At 32.5% G+C, this 21,828-nt stretch overlaps 1 protein-coding gene and 1 long non-coding RNA gene across 9 annotated transcripts; both read left to right on the plus strand.

The window, feature by feature from the left end:
- Nucleotides 1–585: 585 nt before the first annotated feature.
- On the plus strand, nt 586–5,332 carry LOC126709931 (uncharacterized). Of its 6 annotated transcripts, none has more exons than XR_007649527.1 (7): nt 587–948; nt 1,493–1,531; nt 2,460–2,558; nt 2,871–3,099; nt 3,538–3,651; nt 4,853–4,950; nt 5,090–5,332. XR_007649527.1 is itself a non-coding variant. In XM_050410303.1 (5 exons), exons 1-4 carry the CDS (start codon nt 872–874, stop codon nt 3,035–3,037), a joined length of 378 nt encoding a protein of 125 aa, XP_050266260.1. In that variant the 5' UTR covers nt 587–871; the 3' UTR covers nt 3,038–3,099; nt 3,538–3,841. The 6 variants fall into 6 exon arrangements, 1 of the variants encoding a protein (XP_050266260.1); XR_007649530.1 differs by lacking the exon at nt 587–948 and adding an exon at nt 996–1,252; XR_007649528.1 differs by lacking the exon at nt 2,871–3,099.
- A 10,064-nt stretch (nt 5,333–15,396) lies between these two features.
- LOC126708557 (uncharacterized) lies at nt 15,397–20,794 on the plus strand. Of its 3 annotated transcripts, XR_007649193.1 has the most exons (7): nt 15,397–15,610; nt 16,888–16,976; nt 17,133–17,168; nt 17,543–17,593; nt 17,695–17,766; nt 18,626–18,666; nt 20,453–20,794. It is a non-coding gene; the product is annotated as an uncharacterized LOC126708557 (long non-coding RNA). The 3 variants fall into 3 exon arrangements; XR_007649191.1 differs by lacking the exon at nt 17,133–17,168 and having other exon boundaries at nt 15,404–15,610; XR_007649192.1 differs by lacking the exons at nt 17,133–17,168; nt 17,543–17,593 and having other exon boundaries at nt 15,404–15,610.
- Nucleotides 20,795–21,828: the final 1,034 nt, after the last annotated feature.

The following is a 21,828-nucleotide window of genomic DNA, read 5'->3' on the forward strand; positions in this document are numbered from 1 at the left end:
TCTTTTGGGAAAGATTTAAATCTCATCATCTTTTTCTATTAAATTGATAAATGATTCTATGTGGTTGTGGAGGTGCACTACAACAAAATGTAACTATAGTGACGAATTTTAGTGAGGAAAATTTTTTCGTCACAAAAAAGTACCATATAGTGACGAAATTTATATTTCGTCACTATATATACAAAAAAATAGTAACATTTTGTGACGAAATTTAGATTTCGTCACTATAGGGTGTGCTAAATTCAGGGCGCCAAACAAAAGTGTAGGCGGGAAACCAAATGGATCTACAGTGATGAATTTTTTCGTCGCTAAAAGTTCTAGTTTTTTGCGACGAAACATTTTCGTCACTAAAGGTGTTGCTAGTTAAGCTATTAGTGACGAAATCCCTTTTCGTCGCTGAAGGAGACAATTAGCGACGAAAATATGTCGTCGCTAAAAAGAAATATAGAAATTAAAGGTAAGTATTTGTGACGAACTCGGATTCGTCGCTAAAGGCAAGCGATAGCGACGAAACCCAAGTCGTCACTATAGATGTCCTATATATATCCTCAGCTCCTTTTTTTAACCCTTACTCATTTGGCAATACCCACTCTCCCTCACACCGATACCCACTCTCCCTCACACTCCAAACAGCCGGCGACGCTTCACCTTCCATAGCACCGGCAACGCTTCACCTTCCATACCACCGGCGACGCTTCGTCTTCCTTCGCGTTGGCGACGCTTAGCCTTCCTTCGCGCCGGCGACACTTCGCCTTCCATAGCACCAGCGATGCTTCGCCTTCTATAGCGCCGGCAACCTTTCGTCTTCCTTCGCGCTGGCGACAGTTCGCCTTCCTCGCAATGATTCTCCTCTAAGTTGTCAATCCCAGCAATGAGCTCCGATCTAAACAAAGCCAAGACCGGGCCTATCGTCAGCGACACTTTTTGGAGGCCGAGTCGGCAAATCAGGTACTTAGCGGTTTTTTTAATTTCAGATTCATCATTTTGAATTTAAAAAAAAAAAAAAAGAAAAAGAAAAAGAAAAGAAATGAAAGATGAGTTTTGTCCTAATCTGGCAATAGTGAGTTGATAATTGATGCTTGTTATAAGTGGTTTTGATGTATGAGAGAACAAGTCGAACTTTTAACTCCTAGAAAAGAAAAAAAAAATTGGAATTTTTAACCTTTGAAATTTTGATCTTTATTATTATTTTTTAAAGCATTCTGATTATTTCATATTAACTGTGTTCATATTATTTCACATCAATAATAAGGTAAGAAAATTCTTTAAAAAAAAAAAAAAGTTTATGTGATTGATTTTATATATGTTAATGTTGGATACAGCTCTTGAGGAATCATCCCAATTTAAAGTTGTTGGGTTTTTTTTTTTTTTTTTTGGTTACTGGGAAATTGGGTAAAAGGAAATAAATAGAAATTTGGGCTTGAAGTGATCGCAGTTATGCATATTGTTTTTATGTTTTATGTATACATGTGTATTGGTGCCTTCTTGGAAGGCAGCGCCGTCTTGAACCTCCCGCTGTTTTATCTTGAAGGTATGTACTTAATATTCAAAGTTTTAATAATGGTTTTGATTTTCAGTTCCAATATCAACCTGGTTGGTTGGCTATTAAACTTTGTCCAAAGAACAAGCTTAGTCATAGTTGTGTGAAGTTGAAAAAAAAAATCTGGAATATTAGGAAGTGAAGACAGTGTTTCTCTTGCTCTCTCCACCATTTATTTCCTCTTATAGACATTAATCTCACCCTCCCTTCACTCAGATCTCCCCCGTACAAATCTAGGACAATTTTTTAGGTACCAAAATCAGACCCACTTTGTTTTTTTTTTTTTTTTTTTTTATAATTATTATTTCTATTTGTGTTTTTTCGCTTTTGTTTTTCTAGGTTTTTGTTAAATTCTTGTTTTATTGCTGGATCTGATTCAATTAACGTTTCTGGGTGTGCTTGCAATGATTTGTATGTATTGGGATACTTTTGATTGGCTTGTCTTTTGAGTTTGATTGATGGGTAATTAGTGTAGTAAGTGTAAGGGTGTTGTTTGGGTCAGACCTTTTTTTGGTGGGGGAGTCCATTGCAGTTGGTAGATTGGTTGATTCAATTGAAGAATTACCTTTTTAAAGGGAAAAATTAATTGGTCTGGATTTTGGATTATCACTAATTTTGCCATCTTGTTATGTATTGGGAATTTGCATGTGTAATCTTGTTTTGAGCTTGGTTGAGGATCCATAGTTGTTTTTTCCAAAATTTTGGGACTAAGGCCCTGTTTGTTATTATTGTATAATGTTCACATTTAGGCCTCAGTACTCAGGACTCAGGACTCATCTTGCATTTGGTTATCAATCATGGGAGTTTGTCACATGCTGAAATAAATAGAGATCATTGCCACATTCTTTTGCATTGATATTTTTCATGCAAATCACATGATTTTAATGTCCCAAACTATCTAAAGTTCTATATTTTTTAGTTTTCATTGACAGACTTCATATGAGTAGTCTCGTGAATGCCTTCGTAAAGAACTTGATGGATGCTGGTTTGATTATATCCTGGATACTCTCAGAAACAGGTATTTATGATTTTATTTCCTTCATTTAGGAGCTGAATCTTTCCTTAGGAGGTAGTAAATTTCCTTAGGAGCTGAATCTTTCCTTCATTTATGATTTTATTTCCTAGATACTCTCACAAACTCTTAAGGGTTTGAGCAAATTTTGCCCCTTCAGGAGATTGTTGTAGTTAGCCCTGCTGCTTGGTGTCACCAAAGTTAGACTATAGTAAAAAAGAAGAGGAATATTTTTTTAAAAAAATTTATGTGATTGATTTCTTATTAAAAAAAAAAAGTTTATGTGATTGATTTTATATATATTAATGTTGGATACAGCTCTTGAGGAATCATCCCAATTTAAAGATCCCTTTTTTGCGTTAGAGATTGCTGTCTGCCAACAAGATACTGATGATATTGTACCTTTTATATTAATTAAAATTAATTGTTGTAATTATTTGAGTTTCTTCCTCTTACAAGACATTGTTCTTTTTTGGAGTAAATAAATATTATTTACGTATTGCAAGTGACTGTTTCTGCTTGGCAAAGGATGGTAGAAGCTGTGAAGGTCTTTAAAATTAAATCTTATTAAAAATTTATTTTGTTGAACACATTTTATTATATTTTTTTGAATTCAATTTGTTGGAGGTGAATGACTCTGATTAGCGTGTTATAATGGGATTTGAGCTCATTTTGTCTTTTAATAGCCCTGTTAGTTTAGCATATAGGTGTATTGAGAGAGAGAGAGAGAGATACAACCTTTTCGTCATCAAAAAAGAGAGTAGACACTACCTTTTGGTTTCTATTGGCTGACATCTAATAATTGGAACTTTTTTTGCAACATTTAGTTTTGTTTAAAGGATGCCTTCTCAGTATAATTAGGGTTCTAAGCTATTTAATGTGGATGCCAAGATGGGTCAGTTTTCAGTATGACTACAAATTGTCTAACTCAGTTTTCAGTAACTGCTTCAAAGATCTTTTTTTTTTTTTTTTTGGATCTTTACAGGCTGAATTAGTAGCTCTAATGTATAAGAAAACCAAGACTTGTTAGAGTACGTGGCGCTGGTGGACGCTTAACTTTTGGAGCAACGGGTGAAGCTGAAGTCGTTAGTGCCTGAGGGTTAGTACATTGCCAAATTTGTAGTGACACAATTGGTAATTACATTTGCACCTGGTAGTTCTTGAATCCATAGCCTCACCATGCATGTTGCTTGTAGAAGGGGAAGAGGTGCCATTTGAACTAAAGCTCATCGTGAAAAATGTAGTGAAACAAAGCTGAGTAATACATTTTAAATAAAAAAAAATTTCACGATGCTACTGAGTAGATGTTACTTACACTCTTGTCTACTTAATGGCCGTTCAAGGAGCCTTTTCTTTTTCTTTTGAAAATATTTTTTAATTAGCATTTTGGATTTTAAGAATAATTTGTGGAACCTGTTTACTTATAGTTGTTTCAACAAGACAATAAACAGGCAACCTTATCCTCTATTTTGGAGAGACTTTAGAAATGGCAATAGACCAGAAAATGCATGTGTTGTAGATTTCATCATATACTTGATCCTGACCATACACACATTTGGTGATATTACAATGTGAATTCACTTTGCTTTGCTTCTTGAGACTCAGCTTATTTGATAAATGTTTTATGGTGATTGGCCATTATAGTTTCTATATACTCTAACATGAATTCTGTGGTATCATGTGAAAATGATTTCATGTACATAGCAAAGCTAATTAAGAGTTTTGACTTCTGTGTTGGCATAAATTCTTAGATTTGGAAAGGTTGGTCTTATACATTCTAAATGGACACGCTCATTTTGCTTGATGTGAAGAAAATTTGAAGTAATTGGCATTTATGGTTTAATGTAAACTAACTGTACTATTTGGACTCACCTGCTTTGTGTAAATTGCAACCTGCTTTGTGTAAAGAAGTAGATTTTTTATAGAAATTTGTGTTGCTGTTTTTTTTTTTTAACACCATTACACAAAGGGCAAGTAAAAATTTCATGTGCCTAACTTTTTTTTTTTTTTTTTTGAGTACCTAACTGGTTCACTAACGAATGGAAATCATGAAGACTAGCTATGTACTCATACATATTCTATACAAGAAAACAAGTAACACCATGGACTTGGAAGAGCTGTGGATTTGATCCCAATTACGGGGTGATAAATTTAATAGGCCTAGTTCTATCATTTCAGTCCCAAAAAAAAAAATATAATAATAATAATAATTTAACAGGCCTAGTTCTATCAAGTTTGTATAGCTATAACATATGTAGTATTAATGTTGCGACTGTTTCTTTCTCTCTTTTAAATGATAGGAAAATATTCTCAAAGTGCAAGAGGAACATTGTCAAGATCTTAATGCAATTCCCCTTACCTATGGGGGTGGTTCAACTTCAAGTTAAAAAACTTTTTGGTTAGTACTTTATTTTAGCAATTGACCTACACTACATGGTGTAACTACTCTTTAATGTATTATTAGAAATGTTTCTTATAACATAGTTAATGTTTTTACTTTATGATTTTAATGTAGTATTGTTTTTATATTTGTGCAGATTCTTATTGGTGGTTTTTAGGAGATTTACTTTTGGCATTGCTTTGAAGACATATGAGGACATCTTCCGTTAGTTCTAGTTATATTATGCTACACTTTTTGTATTATTATAAAACATCTTGAGTAATTGTATATGTTGCAAACAATTATTGTATGGAAAGAGTTTGAATTGGATACTTGTTTTATTTTTTACTTGTGGAATGTATGGATCTCTTTTTATGTTGAAATAAATGTGTTATTCAAATGTGATGTTTTAATAATGTAATTACATGTTACAGGTTAATATCAAAGCCATGAAAAAAATAAAAACAGAAAATAAGTTTTAGTGACAAATTTTTTCGTCACAAATATAGCAACAAAAAAATTTTTTAGTGACGAAAATTTCGTCACTAATTATAGCAAAATTTTGTAAGAAATGGTTTTAGTGACGAAAATTTTCGTCACTATATGTACCTAGATTTTCTTAAAAATAGTTTTAGTGACGAATTTTTTCGTCACTATATGTACCCGAACATAGTTTTAGTGACGAAATTATTCGTCACTAAATATGATTTAGTAAACTAAAGTGTTTTTAGTGATGAAATATTTTCGTCACTGAATAGTGGATTTAGTGAGGAAAACATTTAATGACGAAACGTTTTCGTCACTAAAAGTTAAAAAAAAAAAAAATCAAATCGGACTTTTAGTGACGGGGCTACAGTGACGAAATGAGTTTCGTCACTAAAAGTCCAATTTCGTCACTAAAGGTCCTTAGTAACGAAAAACTGGACTTTTAGTGACGAATTTTTTCGTCACTGAAAATACATTCTGTTGTAGTGGTGGAACCTTATGAAAATGGAGGTGGAAGAGTAATGGAGGAGAGAGAAACGTGTAGTGGATGAGAAAGAGAGAGCAGAGAGAAAAATATACCTATTTTTGGGATTAAAGATAGGTATGGAATATTATAAATAAGGATAATAAATGAGATCCTTATCAGAATACAGCAGTAATGAGTGCATTTTTTTGACCGTTGGATCTACTTAAATCCAATGGTTTAGAAAATGTGTAATTCTAAAGAATTACACCATGTGTAACTTGAACCCCATCTCTTTCACAAAATATTTTTTATTTTTTACTAAATTTTATGGGTTGCAAGTACCATAGAGAGTTTATATCCTACAAGCAGTATAGGCTCGCAAGGATAATTAGCAAATGTGGCTGGGTTGTTGTATCCTGGGGACAACATGTAGAAATTGTTTGTCTAACTACATCGGATTTAACGTAGATGGCACGATTTGTCTCAAGACAGTGACTTGGTCCACGCCTCATCTCTGCCACCTATTTTTGGTAAAATCAAATTATATAATTTTCAAGGAAAAGTCAGATATTATCTCTCCTTTATTTCCAACAACATTTGAATTACATGTTCTTTATACACTTAATACATGTCAAATTTTGTGTCAATTAGATATTATTTACTATATGATCTATAAGTTTATATTTTATGGATAATTTTAAACTACAAAAACTGCAATTTAAATAATTTATTGACGACATAGCTATTGATCTTTAATTTTCTAAAAATTTTGCAAGTATGGAAGATATATGAAAGAAATGTAATCAATGGTGGATTTGTCAAAATTTACCTCTAATAAAAAGATATTAGGTAAAGTTGTAGGCTTAGAGTACAACCAATTTTGTCCTATAATAAGTATTATAACCCCAAAAGAAGTAATTTAATTAAGAAACGAATTTCATTTAGATACCTTTTCTTTGTTCTATAAAAGCTTAAATGGATACTATGGGTCAATAGTCTTGTAGTTCAACTAGTTGGTACTTCTTTGTGTTTTTAATAAAGACATTCAAGATTCAAATCTCCCCTTCCTCAACTATCAAATTAAAAAAAAAAAAAAAAAATACCATGGAGTTTGTTGAGTACTAGTAAGTCATTTGGCCACCAAAAAGAAGCAGAGTGAGAAAGATTACAAAGCTTTTCATAAATACTTTTACATTGGACATTTTCGAGAAATCAAAGGAAAATGCCTTTGAAACTTGAAAGTATTTGTTTCAACTTTCGAGTTTTATAAAAGGTTCAAAAAATAAAAGAGATGAAAAAACCAAATTCATATATGACAGAAATTTTCAGATATTTAATAGGGCGCCCCTTTTGCATTGTATATTGTTACATCAACTTAAACACACTTTTCATAAGTTCTGATTTATCTCTGTAATTTTTCAAAATTTACCAAAATTTTAATACATGGTTTATTGCCTCTATGAGACATTTTTTAATGAGCTGGAACGTTTTGCAGTAACATGTATTGTGTGGGTGATTTATGCCCTATGATGTGAATTTGGTGTCATCCATAATAACTCTTATTCAAAATGTAAGAACATATTTAATCATACAATAAAGAAGATTCTTACAAGAAATACAAAAAGATAAAGAAACTGAATCCAAATCAACAACAAAAAGACCTAAATCAGAGTTGAAATTATGTAATGGATGAATCAAATTAGAAATTGAGAGACTACCAAAAATCTCCATTATCTATACTACTATTTAAGGGGCTTCCCTTGTTTGGATTGATTTTTTTTTTTTTTTTTTTTTTAGTTCTAAAATACCACTATAGTCTATGTTTTGTTAAATAGGGGCAAAACTTGGTAAAAATGCTTCTTTAACTCCCACGTAAAACATTATCTACAAAATAGGACCACACTCCCAATACACTCAGGTTGGTTTTCAAACTCAAATTGCTTCTTCTTCTTCAGTTTTCTAATTCTTTCAATTTTGTGTTAATCTTCTTTTCACCATTATCATCATTTTTTCTATTTGCTCTAGTCAAATTTACTCCTGCTCAACGGTATGTGTATGTCAATGTACTTTGGTCTTTTCTATTTTGGTTTTCTAATTCATGAACAACTTTTTATATCTTAGAAAAAAAAAATCAAATATTTGTGTAAAATAGCCCTTATATTTCAACCTCACATTTAATTTTTTTTCACATATTTCTTCAAGGAATGTGTAGTGGGGTGTTTATCTTCAAGATTTTCATATCTAAACTTCAAGGAACGTGCACTAGGGTGTTGATCTTCAATATTTTCATGTGCTCTGTTCTCCAACTCCAACGGATTGTTTGGACTTTGGACTTGAAGTGTAGTCAACGACAAAAATATAAGTTTCTTTCATGACCTATATTTAGAATGTCTCATGCGAGTTGGGTTCTTCGTATTACATTTGCTTTTATGAGTTGCCATTTAGTATTTGCTTTCCTGTATTTGGTTTATATTTGGTTTCCTTACTTTGTTATCTTTATTCTTTCCATATTATTATCTTGTCTTAAAAAAAACACTCAGTCTCTAAGGCTGTAGAAGTTTAGTCCATTCTGCAAAGGAGAGTTTGTTTGGTTTAGTGTCCTTTAGGAGTATCAAGTATACTCTTAAAGCTAGTGGTACTTTCTTGTGGGGTTTTTGTGGGAAACAACGACTTGTATACTCTCCTTCGCATCGATGTAGGCAATTTTGACTGACTAGAGATGGAGCAACTAACAGAGAGTTGGAATAATTTGTCTCTGTTGGAGAAAGAGAAAATTGAGTTCATCCTTCCTGAAGACCATCGGAAATGTGAATTTATCATTGCAGCCAAATTCCTAACTTCCTGTTTTCTTCAGATGGAGGCAGTTGCAAGGACTTTGAAGCAATTGTGGAGGACTGATGGGGGTTTAAGATCCGAAACCAAGGGAACAACTTGGTCCTATTTGTGTTTAACAGTCTAGTGGAAGTAGACAAAATTTTGAAGAGTCAACCATGGAGTTTCGATAAACATTTGATTGTCATGCAATGTTATCTGGATGATACTCCAGTTTAGGACCTTGCCTTTGAAAAAGTTCCTTTTTAGGTACAGGTTCACAACATCCCAATTAGCTTTCAAACAAGAAAGGTGGCAGAGAAACTTTGTAAAACAATGGGTGAAATTCAGAGATCCAATGGAGCTACAGATGATGATGGGGGCAGTTTTTTTTTCGGGTACGAGTGATGGTTGATGTAACAAGTCCTTTGTGTAGAGGCAGGGTAATCTCTCTACCTAACGGGAAAAAACATTGGACAAAATTTAGATACAAGCACTTGCCAAGTATATGCTATTGGTGTGGGCACTTGGACCACAATGATAAGGATTGTGATCTATGGATTTAGAGCAATGGATCTCTGAAGATGGACCAACAACAATTTGGTTCTTTCCTCCAAGCTCTACCATACAAGTCTTCTAGTAGAGACGTGATTTACGTGCCGGGGTATTACGAGGGAAAAAGCAACAAGGCAAGGAAGAAATTCCCCATCTCCAATGCCTCACAGTTTATTTGTAGCATTGTTTGTGGATCTGGAACTTATTTGGAACTTATTTTGCTTGCTATGAATCATTAATACTTTAAAATTTTGAGTTCTATTTTGTGAACTTATTTTTCCACGCTTTCAAATATGAGATCCATCACATGCACGTGGTTTTCTTATATTCACATTTTCATATATGGGTTGTATTTGAACTTAAATTAGTTTTTAAAACTCAAATTGATATTTGTAGCATTGTTTGTGGATCTGGAACTTATTTTGCTTGTTGTGAATCATTAATGCTTTAAAATCTTGAGTTCTATCTTGTGAATCATTAATGCATGTGGTTTTCTTAGTCACATTGTCATATATGAGTTCTATTTGAACTCAAATTAGTTTTTTAAAACTCAAATTGATATTTTTTTTAAAAAAGTTAGTTGAATGCTGACTTAGAGTTTAGGAAAAAAAAAACAAAACAAAAACTTATTATTTTATCATGTTTTAGAGTCTGAAAGGAAATTAAAAAAAAAAAAAAAAATCTTTTAACTCCCACCTACTGCCTACAAAATAGGACCACACTTTGTTATCATTATCCTTTCTATATCATTGTCTTTTCTTTTCTTTAATTTGATCAGTTTAATGGGCGTTAATATTTTCTCTAATTAATCTTTATTTTTTAAAGAGTGAGAATGATATATATTGATTTGTTTATTTTATTGGGTTTGATTCATTATTTTAGTGTATGTGTTCTAAGTGGTGCTCTTTGTTCCTCCTATTATTTTTGTTTGTTGTTTTTCTTACATTTAAGCCTTACTCTCTATTTTTTTTGTATTTTTTTTGGGTGACATATCAATAATTTTGTTAGATTGCATAGTAAGCACATCAGATGAATTCGGGTGAGTGAAGTAGTAGTCAATCTATTAAGTAGTTGTTAAAGACCATTATTTTGTAAATATCCCGCCTATACTTATTAATTTGTGTAACGTTGACAGCCCTTTTTAGTTTTTTATAGCTTTTTTAAGCATGCTAAAATTTAGTTATGGATGTGTACTAAGTGCCTATCTTTTAGGATTAAATATAATTACATAACTACCATTTTAAAAAATTAAATAAAAAAATTATGCGTTTACAACGTGAGAGTCTTTAGCATTTGAAATCTTTGTTATAGTTATGGATGTGTAATAACTAGCTACCATTTAGGACTAAGTGGCAGCCTTTTAGAATTTTTTTTTTTTTTAAATTGATAACTCTCATTAAAAAAAAATGATAATTGAGACACTATATGACCAGTATATCCTCTTCTGTCATTACAAAGTTCACAATCCAAAATGAATAATTTTCATTTCATTAAACTTTTGGGCTTGGGTTCAAAAAAATAATAGGTGCACCAAAAAAAAAATGATATCGCTTTATATTAAACTTAAAGAATAAGTGGACTTCTCAAACGGTATTCTTGGTATTTTAAGAAATTAATACTATTTAATTTTTCTTTTACTTCAACTAAGCTTTAATCCTATTTCCAGCTTTGTTAAAATTAAATCGGAGGGTGTGATAGACATTGAAAATTATATATTACACTCAAAATCAACTACAAATCAATTTTAATCCAACCTAGCAATATAATTTTATACTAGCATCTAAGCACGTGCTCACGTGCGTGTTCAGAGGCTTTTCTATTTTTTTGGGTAAAGGTTAATAATTTGAATCCATTATAATTTGGAATTACTACATTTTTCCAATCATAAAATACCTAGAGGTGTGATGAGTATTATAGATTTATGGGTGAAATAATTTTTCATCACACCTCTAAGTATTTTATGATTGGAAAAATGTAGTATTTCCAAATTATAATGGATTCAAATTATTAACATTTACCCAAAAAAATAGAAAAACCTCTGAGCATATATGTGAGCATGCACACATGCCTAATATCAAAAACTGGGTTCAAAGGACTAAAAAGACCTTGGCTATTTTAGTTCTACTTAGAAGCCTTACAAGGGGCAAAAATGTAACCTTAATAAAAACTTGTTGAAAAGACAAAAATAGCCTCCCAAAACATGTTCTTATTTACTTTTTTTCTTCACACTTTTGGGACATATCAATAAGTTCAATCCAAAACCAGAAACTAAAGATAAAGAATTATGAGATTAAATTGTATAAGGATGTGGTGTAAAATCCAAGTTTTATCCTCCAATCCTAACATGCCACATCACCATTTACATATTAAAAAATAAGCACAACCACACTTAATCAATTATAATATCCATTTGAAAATCCAACTTAAATGCTATATGCACGGGTGCGTTTCCGGGTGCTGGTGCGGGACTTGGCAATTTTTGAAAAAGTCGGGTGCGGGTGCAGCGGGGTGCGGTGATTAAAAAATTTCTAAAAATATTTTTATTTATATTTTTAATATATTTCTAAGCATACTTTTTCACATTATATAAACATATACCAAATTTAAGAGTAATAGTAGATAATAACTAAAACATGATGTTCATAAATTAAATACAACCCACAAGTTTGAAACTAAAGCATTCCATGATGTTCGGAAATTAGAATACAACTCACAAGTTTGAAACTAAAACAAAATAAAAGATAATCAACAAGACAATCAAATACAACCATCATCATCTTCAAGATTAATAGCTTCACTTCGAACTTCACTTTCATTAGTAATAACACTAGTGCTAACATTCCCAATAACCATGGCCTCCAACTCTGGCTCATCAAGTGTAAGGGCAGCATTCTCAAGAATTCCAGCTCCTCCATGTATGTGATTCTCATTCCAAGAATTTCCTGCAATATCCCACATCTTCGTTGCTATATGTACGTACTCCTCATTGTGCCTTGACAAGAGTCGAAGATTGGAATGCACATATACCAAATCTTTAGCGCATGCAGGAGCCATTTTGTTTCTTTTTAAAGAATGAATGAATTTGTATGTGCTCTAATTCCTCTTAGCACATGAGGATGAATAAGGTTGTCCAAGAAGTTTAAGGGCAAGGGTTTGAAGAGTTAGAAATGAGAAGCCATGGTATTGCCACCAAACCAAAGGTTGTAAGGCCCACCTATCTGTCAAGGCATCTGGTGAAGGAAACCTCCCTCATGAAAATGCAGCAAACTCAACTTTCACCTCCCTTAAGTCATTCTCATCTTCAAAGTATCCATCCAAATACTTGCTCCTCTCCATTACATGATCCCGATGTGGAGAGATGCATTTTGGATTCTCTAAAAGCCATTCAATGGAGTAAATCCTAGTTAAAGATTAAGAAAAAAATATAGATGAAATGTGTGTTTTACTAGAAGGGGGAACTAAGGAAAATAAAAAATAAATGTACTTACTTAATTAGGATTTAAGGAATGAGCCAAGTAATGTAGTGGTGTACAATTTTTAGTTCATCGATCAATGAGTATATCATACACCATACCCCAAAATGAGCTATACTCATCATCTTCCAAGCCTTCATGCCGATATATTGCTACCTTCACCTTCTCTATCATTGAATCCCACATCTCATACACAAGATGAAGACAAAGTTATCTGTGTCGGCTACTCATAGCATATCATAAATAAGTGCTGTGAATTCAAGGATATAATCAATAGTATCCCACCAAAGATCACTTAGAATCATATCTTTCACCTTTTGACCTTTTCCAACATCATCCTCCCTATAAGAAGCCCATTGGTCACTAATAGTCATGGCTTGAAGGCATCTTTTTATCAACTTCAACCTTTTCGACATTACAATAACCAAAGCAAATCTAGTATCAGCAACTTGGAGCAGTTTTAATGGACAAAATTCATAAAACATTGCCAACCTCATTGAATGGTTCATGATAAAAACACGTATGAAGGATGCATCATCAGCAATTCGTGTAATCCAACTACATTCCTCATATGTAACTTCATTCTTTTCAGTGTTTTTTGCTGCACAAATATTCTTCAAAGCTAGATTGAGAGTATGGACAACACAGGGTGTCCAAAATATTTTAGGATACTCACCTTCAATAAGAGCTCCAACAGACTTCATCACACTAGCATTATCAGTGATGACTTGGACAACTTTTTCATGTCCACTCCCTTTTATAGCATCCTTCAACACCTCAGCAATATAATGTTTGTCTTTGAACTCACCTAACCCATCAATTGCCTTTATAAACACTGGACCCCCATCTGATACAGTCATAATATTAATAAGAGCCCTCCTTTGTGGATCTGATCATCCATCAAAAACTATACTTACACCATTTTCAAGCCAAAAGTCTTTAATTGGTTTCAAAAGTCTTTCAACATGAGCTCTTTCTTTTTGCAAAAATGTTGTTCTCAAGGCATTGTATCCAGGAGGAACATAACCCTGAATGGTATAGGTAGCAGCATATGAATAGGAACTACGATAATATGGGTTCCTTGCAAAGTTAAACGGAAGCCCACCAGTGTAAAACATCCTAACAATTCTACTATCCAATTCATGTCTAGCATTATTCTGGAATGCTCTCTCCAAAGTAGAATTCACAGTCACCTTCCTCCTCTTACCATCAACCAGATTTGTACTATCACTCCCTTCCTATCTCCAAAATAAGGGAATAGGTATAGGCCCATGATCTGGGGGAGGTGGGGGGGGGGGGGGTAAGGGAATTTGACTTCTCTGTCCTCTCTCTAATTTATCATTCTCAATCTGATCATGCATTTGCTGCATTCCCAGCCTATGGCTCGGTGTCACCTTAGGGCATGCTATAATACCTTATTAGGAATTTTTAATAAATGAGCCTTAACTCTAGAATAGGATCCCAAAAAAACTACACCACAATAGTTGCACTTAAAGTGTGTGTTTCCACTTGATTTAACAGTAGAACCAGGTGGTTTTTCTACTTTATTCACATACTACTAAAGAGGAGCTTCATCATTTGGCACTTCTTCATTAGATGAAGGTGAAGTTTTTGTGCTAGTAACTTCATCCATTGCAAATTCAATAGATTCAATTTACCTACAAATAATAACTATTAACTAAATAATAAATCAAACCCAAGTCACAACATTACAGCTTATATAAAAAATTAAAAAAAAAAAAATCAGATCACAGATTCAAAATGAGTAATAGTCAGAGGCTCAGAGCATGTGAGAGTATAATGAGGTTAAGATTGAAAAACTAAGATTGAAAGCTTTAATTAGTTTGATACCTGAGTTGAGAGTGGGTCGGTGGGGTGAGGTGAGCTTGAGTGCGTTTGTGACTGAGTGCGTCTGTGAGAAAGGGGAGACGGAGAGCAGAGAGCCGAGAGAGGAGACGAAGAATAGAGAGTGAGAGAGAGTTGAAGATTGAAGTGAAGAACTGAGATAGTTTAGGGTTTGTTATTAAGTTCAAACGGTGTGTTTTGCACCCTTTTTTTTTTTTTTTTTTTAAATTTCGGCCTGAATTGGCCGGTTTGATGTCAATATCGGTGTGTTTCGGAGATTTCGCTTGATATGGACCTATTCAGCCCAAGTCAACACGAATCGACTTGATTTGATGCGAATCAACGCAAGTTGGGAAATGAAAAAAAAAAAAAAAAAAAGGATGCAACACCTACGTGCAGGCAGCAGAGTCAAACGTGGGTGCAGCGGCCGTTTTGCCGCATCCTTGCATCCCAGCTTAAATGTGAGTACCACATGTATTGAGTTTTCAATAAAAAAAAATTGATGTGACAATCTATTATTGAACAATGTAAAACATGAATTTTACATTCTATCCTTACCAAATTCGAACTTAAATTTCTATCCAAAAAAAAAAATTGAACTCAAGAATTATAGGTGATAAAATAGACTTGGGTGGATAAAATTGAAAAGACAAAATATAAGAAGCAATGCTAGTACCACAAAATTTTATACAAATTTTACCACAAATTGCTACTTGGCAAGCTGTAAGTAATTGAGAAAAAATTGTGATTTCATGTAGATCCTAGTCTCCACCAACCGTGTATTACAATTTGTGTTACTAGCTCAATATAAGTTATTAGTTTTTTTTTTTTTTTTTTTTTTTCAAAAAAGAAGTTATTAGATTCCGCAATTAGAAGACGCTAAAGAGTGAAAGAAGGATAGGACGTAAATGACGCAAGCAGATATGGCTTTTATTTTCTCGGTTTGGCTCAAAACGAGATAGGGGAAGAAAGAAATTGATGATAGGGGAAGATTTGCTTCCATTTTTGTTTTTGAACTATCAATAGCTGCGGTTTCTTCAAGGTTAGCTGTTCAGCTTCTTCTTCTTCTTTTTTTTCTTTTTTTTCTTTTTTTTTTCTCGGTTTTGCTTGCAATCTCTATTTTCTTTATTGCGGAGCAACTTCGAAAGGCTTTTCCAAGGTTCTTAGTTTTATTCTGCTGTAAAGTTTAATACTTTAAACCTATTTGTTTCCTACTAATTTTGATTGCTAATGTGATTTCTTTCCATTTTTTTCTTTAATTGTGCTAATGCTTTATATGATATTCGTGTTAATTAAGTTTTACAGGTTACCATAAGGTTGAGATTAAAGTTATTTTATTTAATCATAACTTCATAAACCTTTAATTTGAAATCTGTTGTGTACAAAGTAGCATGTCATTGTTTGTGAAAATGCCGAAATAGTTTTTTTTTTTTTTTAATTATAACAGTGACTATCTATTTCTTTGCTAACAATGCATACAAAGAATGATATGAATTGTTTCTGAAAATGCTCAAGAGGAAAGCATCCAAGTTCATTAATATTTTTTCCATAATTATATGTATTCTCATATCGTACTAATTTTATAAGGCCCCAGTTCCTTTTTTAAATTATGGGGGTGCAGGGTACTTCCTTTTCTATTTTTGTTCAATGGTCAGAATTGGATCAGATGATAGCTGTAGACTTTTCCTTGATTGGAATTGGATTTTGGATGGAACTTAGAGGCCCCAATTCCAGTTTTCTACTTAATGGGGCTTTTAGTTCCAATTTACAAATCCCTAGATCATTTTTTTTTTTTTTTGAATGCTTCACTGCAAATGTTTCCGTTTGAATTGGTCCCATTTCATGAAATTGTTAGTCATGCAAGAATTTTGTTTACTTTACTTTTTAATGTATGCCAGTTTTGTGCTAACTGTATTATTTTTGAGAATTAATTGAGTTAAGGTCTACTATAATCTCTGTGTTTGACATTAATATGTGTTGGTGTTGGCATGATCAAATTAAATGACAACCTGTAGTTATTGTACTTTAATTACATAACTCTGGGCCAAGTCTAAGTTGCATATATATTAATACTCTATGTCATATGATTCTTGCTTATCGAAATTCCTCTTAGTGAAGCATGATGAGGATAAATCATAACTATTTGGTGTGATATTTCTATGTTTGTAATGCTGATGGAATAAATAAAAGTTGTTTCCTTTTATTTTTTGTGGGGTGTGGTGAGGGGTAACATATGTGTGCTTGTATGTTGACGCATTTTTCTGTCTGGGAAACAAACTTGATAGCTGCATGATGTAAGATCTTAATGAAATTCTGCAGTGTTTGGGTTGCTCAAAGACCACCGGAATATCCATTTGTTGAGTTTGATGATCACAAGGATCCTCTCAATGCAATTCATACATTGGATGGTCAGTATGGTGCATCTGTAATTTGTTTATTTATTTGATCACTTTGGTGCCCTTAATTCATGCTAATGTAGTATTAATTTTAACTTGAGCAATGAACAGTTCATCGTATATCTCTTTGGTTAAATTTCATAACACTACTTTTGCTTGTTCATGTAGGATCAATTGTTTTCTTATTTTGATACAAATACTTGAGTAAGAAACCTGATCTTTAACTTTAACTTCGTATAATTAAATGACTTCTTTTCGTGAATACTTCTCATTTTAGAGACAGGAAACTTTTGCTTTATTCATTTTAGCTTTGTGCCAATTTTAGATGTTGTTGTTGAATAGGTAAACTTCATGTTTGTGCACATCCCATATTACAAAAATTAAATACTAACCCAGCAGTGTTCAAGGAGTAGGAGTCTTGGGTTTGATTCTGCATATCTTAGCTTGTTGCAGTACAAGTGTCTCCCTCTCTTAAATGCACGTGAACACACAAACACACACACACACTCTGTTTATGTTATTAATTTCGTTATTGGGTTGACACTTGACACAGGTTATTAAATTGAATGTTTTGACAGGCACTCAAGGAGAATCTGAAAGTTAAACTCTTTCAGTTTTCCCATGTCCCGGTATTTTGATTTGGACCAAAACTTTGTGTGCATATGAATTGAAATGTATATTTATCTGCATTGTATCTATCTGATTGAAAACACATTTTTTTTCCTGGCAGAAAATATCATCACTCCCGATGATGTACGCAACATGTGGCACATTGCTTTTAGTACATTAGCTCTCCTTTGATGTAAGTATTGAATACTTAATTACAGATGTCATAACAAAACAACTTTAAAAACCTATATTTTTCATTTTTTTTAACAAAATATATATAGCTTACATTGTTACTCGTATAGTCTTATGATTGTATGATGGCATCAAGGATATTGAAAGATTTGCCAACCTTTCTTCTAATGAAACATTTCTTATTTATCTAAGAGAAACAAGATTTGAAATCCAAGGAGAATCATGATACAGGTCCAACATTGTCCTTTTCCATTATCTATTAGAAGAAAAACAATGAAGGAACAATATGGGTTCAACATTGTCACTATACTAATTTCAAGTTTAGTATAGTGAAAGATATCTGTTTTTGGAAATTATATTGAAGAAACAATTACACATATGGATGAGGACTAATAGATAAATTATTAGTATATTGTGTCGCACTTTTGAGGACATTGAGAAATTTGCGGATTTTTTGAAGTCCTTGCTAGTTGGGACATTGTTTGGGTGGTCTCATACTTGGGGTTTTACACAATGTATTTCCATTTTTGATTTCATGCATTCTATCTCTGTTTGATTTGTTTCTAGTACATTTTGTCCATCATCATGAACATGACGTACTTTTTTTAATGAAGATATCTATTACCTATCCAAAAAAAAAGTGCATCAGTGTCTTAGTGTCTCCTATTTCCATTGTCACTGATCAATATTTTGTCTTCAAGAGTTCTTACATAAATTCGAATAAGTTAAGAGGAGATTTTTTATGGATATAGTCTGGGAGATAACCTAGAGATTATCTCTCTCTCTCTTTAGAGAATATATTCTGATTCCAAGGCTGATTTTTATTATGCTTCTAAATTCACCATTTATGTAAATTGCAGTTGAAGAAAGTGTTCTTGGAGCAGCCCAAAATTTTCCTTTGGTGAGATTTCACATTTTCTTTCAATTATAGCAATATCCATGCTCCTTTCTTTTCTTTGAAAATGTCAGAAAAAAAGAAAGAAAAAAAAAAAAAAAGATGAGTATTTGTGTGTGCTATGAGATGGGAGCAGCGAAGAGTGTGAGGTTTGGTTACGGAAAATAACTGCGCTTAATGGTTTTCTGAGGTCTGAATTATTTTTTACATGTTTTATTGACAACTTTAGAATTTCTAAATTCGTGATTTCTGTCCTGTTTTGATCTGGGTGTCCTGCATTTTTTTATTTTCAATGTTTTGAGGGCATTGAAAGGTACTTTTCAATCTTTTTTCATTGTTCCATGACATATAATAATTGGGTCATCTTTAATTTTTGTGGTAATAATAAATTTACTTGACACCTCTGATTGTAGATGTGAGATAGATCTAAATTGTTATTTATAGTAATGGTGCAAACTATATCAGTTTGATTTAGAAGTATAACTTATAAAAAAAAGAGATTCATTTAGAAGTATTTTAAAATGCAAAACTTTTCTTAGTATGTTGAATGTAGGATGCCTAGAGCCTTGTAGCTTAATTGGCAATTCCTAGTGTTTCCAACAGAGCCATTCAAGGTTCAAATCACCCACCCCCAATTATCGATGCATAACAAAAATGTATGTTGAATGTAGGATATTAGATAAAACTATTTCAAGTTTAGAAATTGCAAGGGCAGCTCAGGAGTCTATATGAAGTGTCTCTCCTTTTGTAACAAGATCTAAAAAAGAAATGAATCGTCTGCAATGAACCTGAAAACTTGTCTAAAAAGAGAAGTAGGAATGAATCATCTTGAAAAAGAGAGTATCTAATGATCATAGGAATTAATACTACTTTTAGTAGCTGGACAAGATGAGATTCAGTTTGCGTGACATAAATGTCACAAGGATCATAGACTGGTTTCCTGCTTTCTCTCTCTTAGTTTTTTTGCATTATTCTTATGCTATTCCAGTTGTTTATTTGGATTAGTTTGTTAATGTCCTTTGCTTCAGAAAACATGGTAAATAGGTGAGAAGAGAAGGAAGCTTCAGATAGAAGGGCATTATCATTTGTTCTGTCATTGGTCATGGTTCAGCATTTAATTTTCTTTTTGATGCTAATATGGAATAAGTGGACACAATTTATGCCTTATGCCTGCATATCTTTATTTTAAATTCAGATTTCGTGACTTTTTTCTAATAATACTGCAAACTATTTTTGGTAGCCCAATTATCATTTGATCCTCTTTTCTATTTCTTTTCATTTTTTCCACCACAAATTCTTAGCTGAATACTCTTATTTCTTAACAAGAAGATTATTCAATCATGAAGCATAATCATTTTTTTCCTGGAGACGGAAACATAAGTCAATCTCTTGGAGTCCTAAGTGAATCTCTGCTCACTTCTGTTTCAAGCACTTTTTTTTTTTTTTTCCTTGTGGGTTAGTTCTCAAAATTTTCATATGAGCTTGCAGCCCAGTCATGTTTATTCGCAAATGCCACTGTCTTTCCAATAACTGATATTCATTATGAATGCCTGAGAGTATAGACATAATGGATAATTAATTAAATATTTTCTTCTCATTTTTAATGCCTCATTAATTGGGTGTACTCTAGGGAGCTATTGAAGCAGAGAACATAATTTCATATTTTGCCATTCCGTTGTTGCCTACCTTAAACAGCTGCATGTATTATCACTTCAAAAAAAAAAATGTTACTGTATCGATTTGGTAAACAGAAAATGCCATTTGACTTTACATTAGTGTTACTTGTGAGCAGGACCAAGTTGAAGGCTACCTAGAATTGTCTGCCTAAACAAAGATATATTTTTCGCCTGCTGATGCTATATGTGGAATGCAGAATTTCTATATTAAAGTTGATGATGTCTTCCATGTAAATATAAATGAGTTATTCTTTTTTCCTTTACTATGAATACTCCATAAATAACTGAGTTATTTAAATTAGTATCTTTTTTATTTGAGAATTACAACTCAATATGATATTTAAAATCATTAATTCAAGCCCTCACCAAATTTGTCATGTTCAGCATTTGAGGGTTGTTCGTGCATTACTGGTATCAAAACACAACAATTTTATAAATTCTACATGCTCAATTAGCTACCTTTAAAATCTATATTTTTCATTGTGTTTACTAAAATATAGAAAGCTTACACGGTTACTTTTATGATTGTAGGATGGCGTCAAGGATATTGAAAGCACTGTTGTGCGTTCTTTTGATAGAATTTTTTTTTTTTTTTTTTTTATCCCTCTTTGGGATCGATATTTGAATTCATGGAGATTCAAGAGATAGGTTCAACATCTTTGTTTACGATCCAACAGAACAAAAGAAATGAATATGTGGTTCAAGTTTAATACATTGGAAGACTCTATTTTTGTGAACTATATTGAACAAACAATTAGGCATATGAAGGAAGACAAACATATACATTTTTAGTATATTGTGTATCACTTTGTCTCATTCTATTGGCAGAAAAAAACAGGTCCCCTCTTGATCTACGATGAGGTTTTTATTTTTTATTTTTATTATTTTTGAGTTCTTTCTAGACACCATATTTGCTCAACTTTGTGATCTCATGTTTTCTAAGTACATATTATATTTAAAATATGTACTGTGTGATTATAATCTATAAATTTCCATCCTAAATCGTAAAATTGATATCATTTTTTAAATATTTATTTTGTCTTACAAATAAATTTTATATTTTGTCATATATTACTATTTTTATGTAATGGCAAGCATGTGCCTTGCATGTGCGATCCAAACTGGTATAGTTAAAAAGCAAGGGGTTTATATCTCAAATATACAAAACAATATAAGATTGCAAATTAGATGGAACAATGTGATATGATGTACCATCAAGTTATTAAAAATGAGGATTTAGGGTTCATTTCATGTGATGTAGTTACTGCATTGTATATTCTTGTTAGATGTTACCATCCAAAGTGATTGCAAAATAAAGTAAACAAAAAAATCTGCTTTACACTTAGATGCGGTTTGGATCCGGCATCGCTTTTGCGTTTTAAAATCACGTTTCGTTCTTTCTTTTTTTTCTTTTCAAGCCGCAACATTTGACTTTTCTTCCGTGAACAGTACATCCGTGCACTGTTAATGGGTCCCACAAACTTCACTTGTT

The sequence above is a fragment of the Quercus robur genome, chromosome 12, assembly GCF_932294415.1.
Source record: "Quercus robur chromosome 12, dhQueRobu3.1, whole genome shotgun sequence".
NCBI classification, from domain to species: Eukaryota; Viridiplantae; Streptophyta; class Magnoliopsida; order Fagales; family Fagaceae; genus Quercus; species Quercus robur.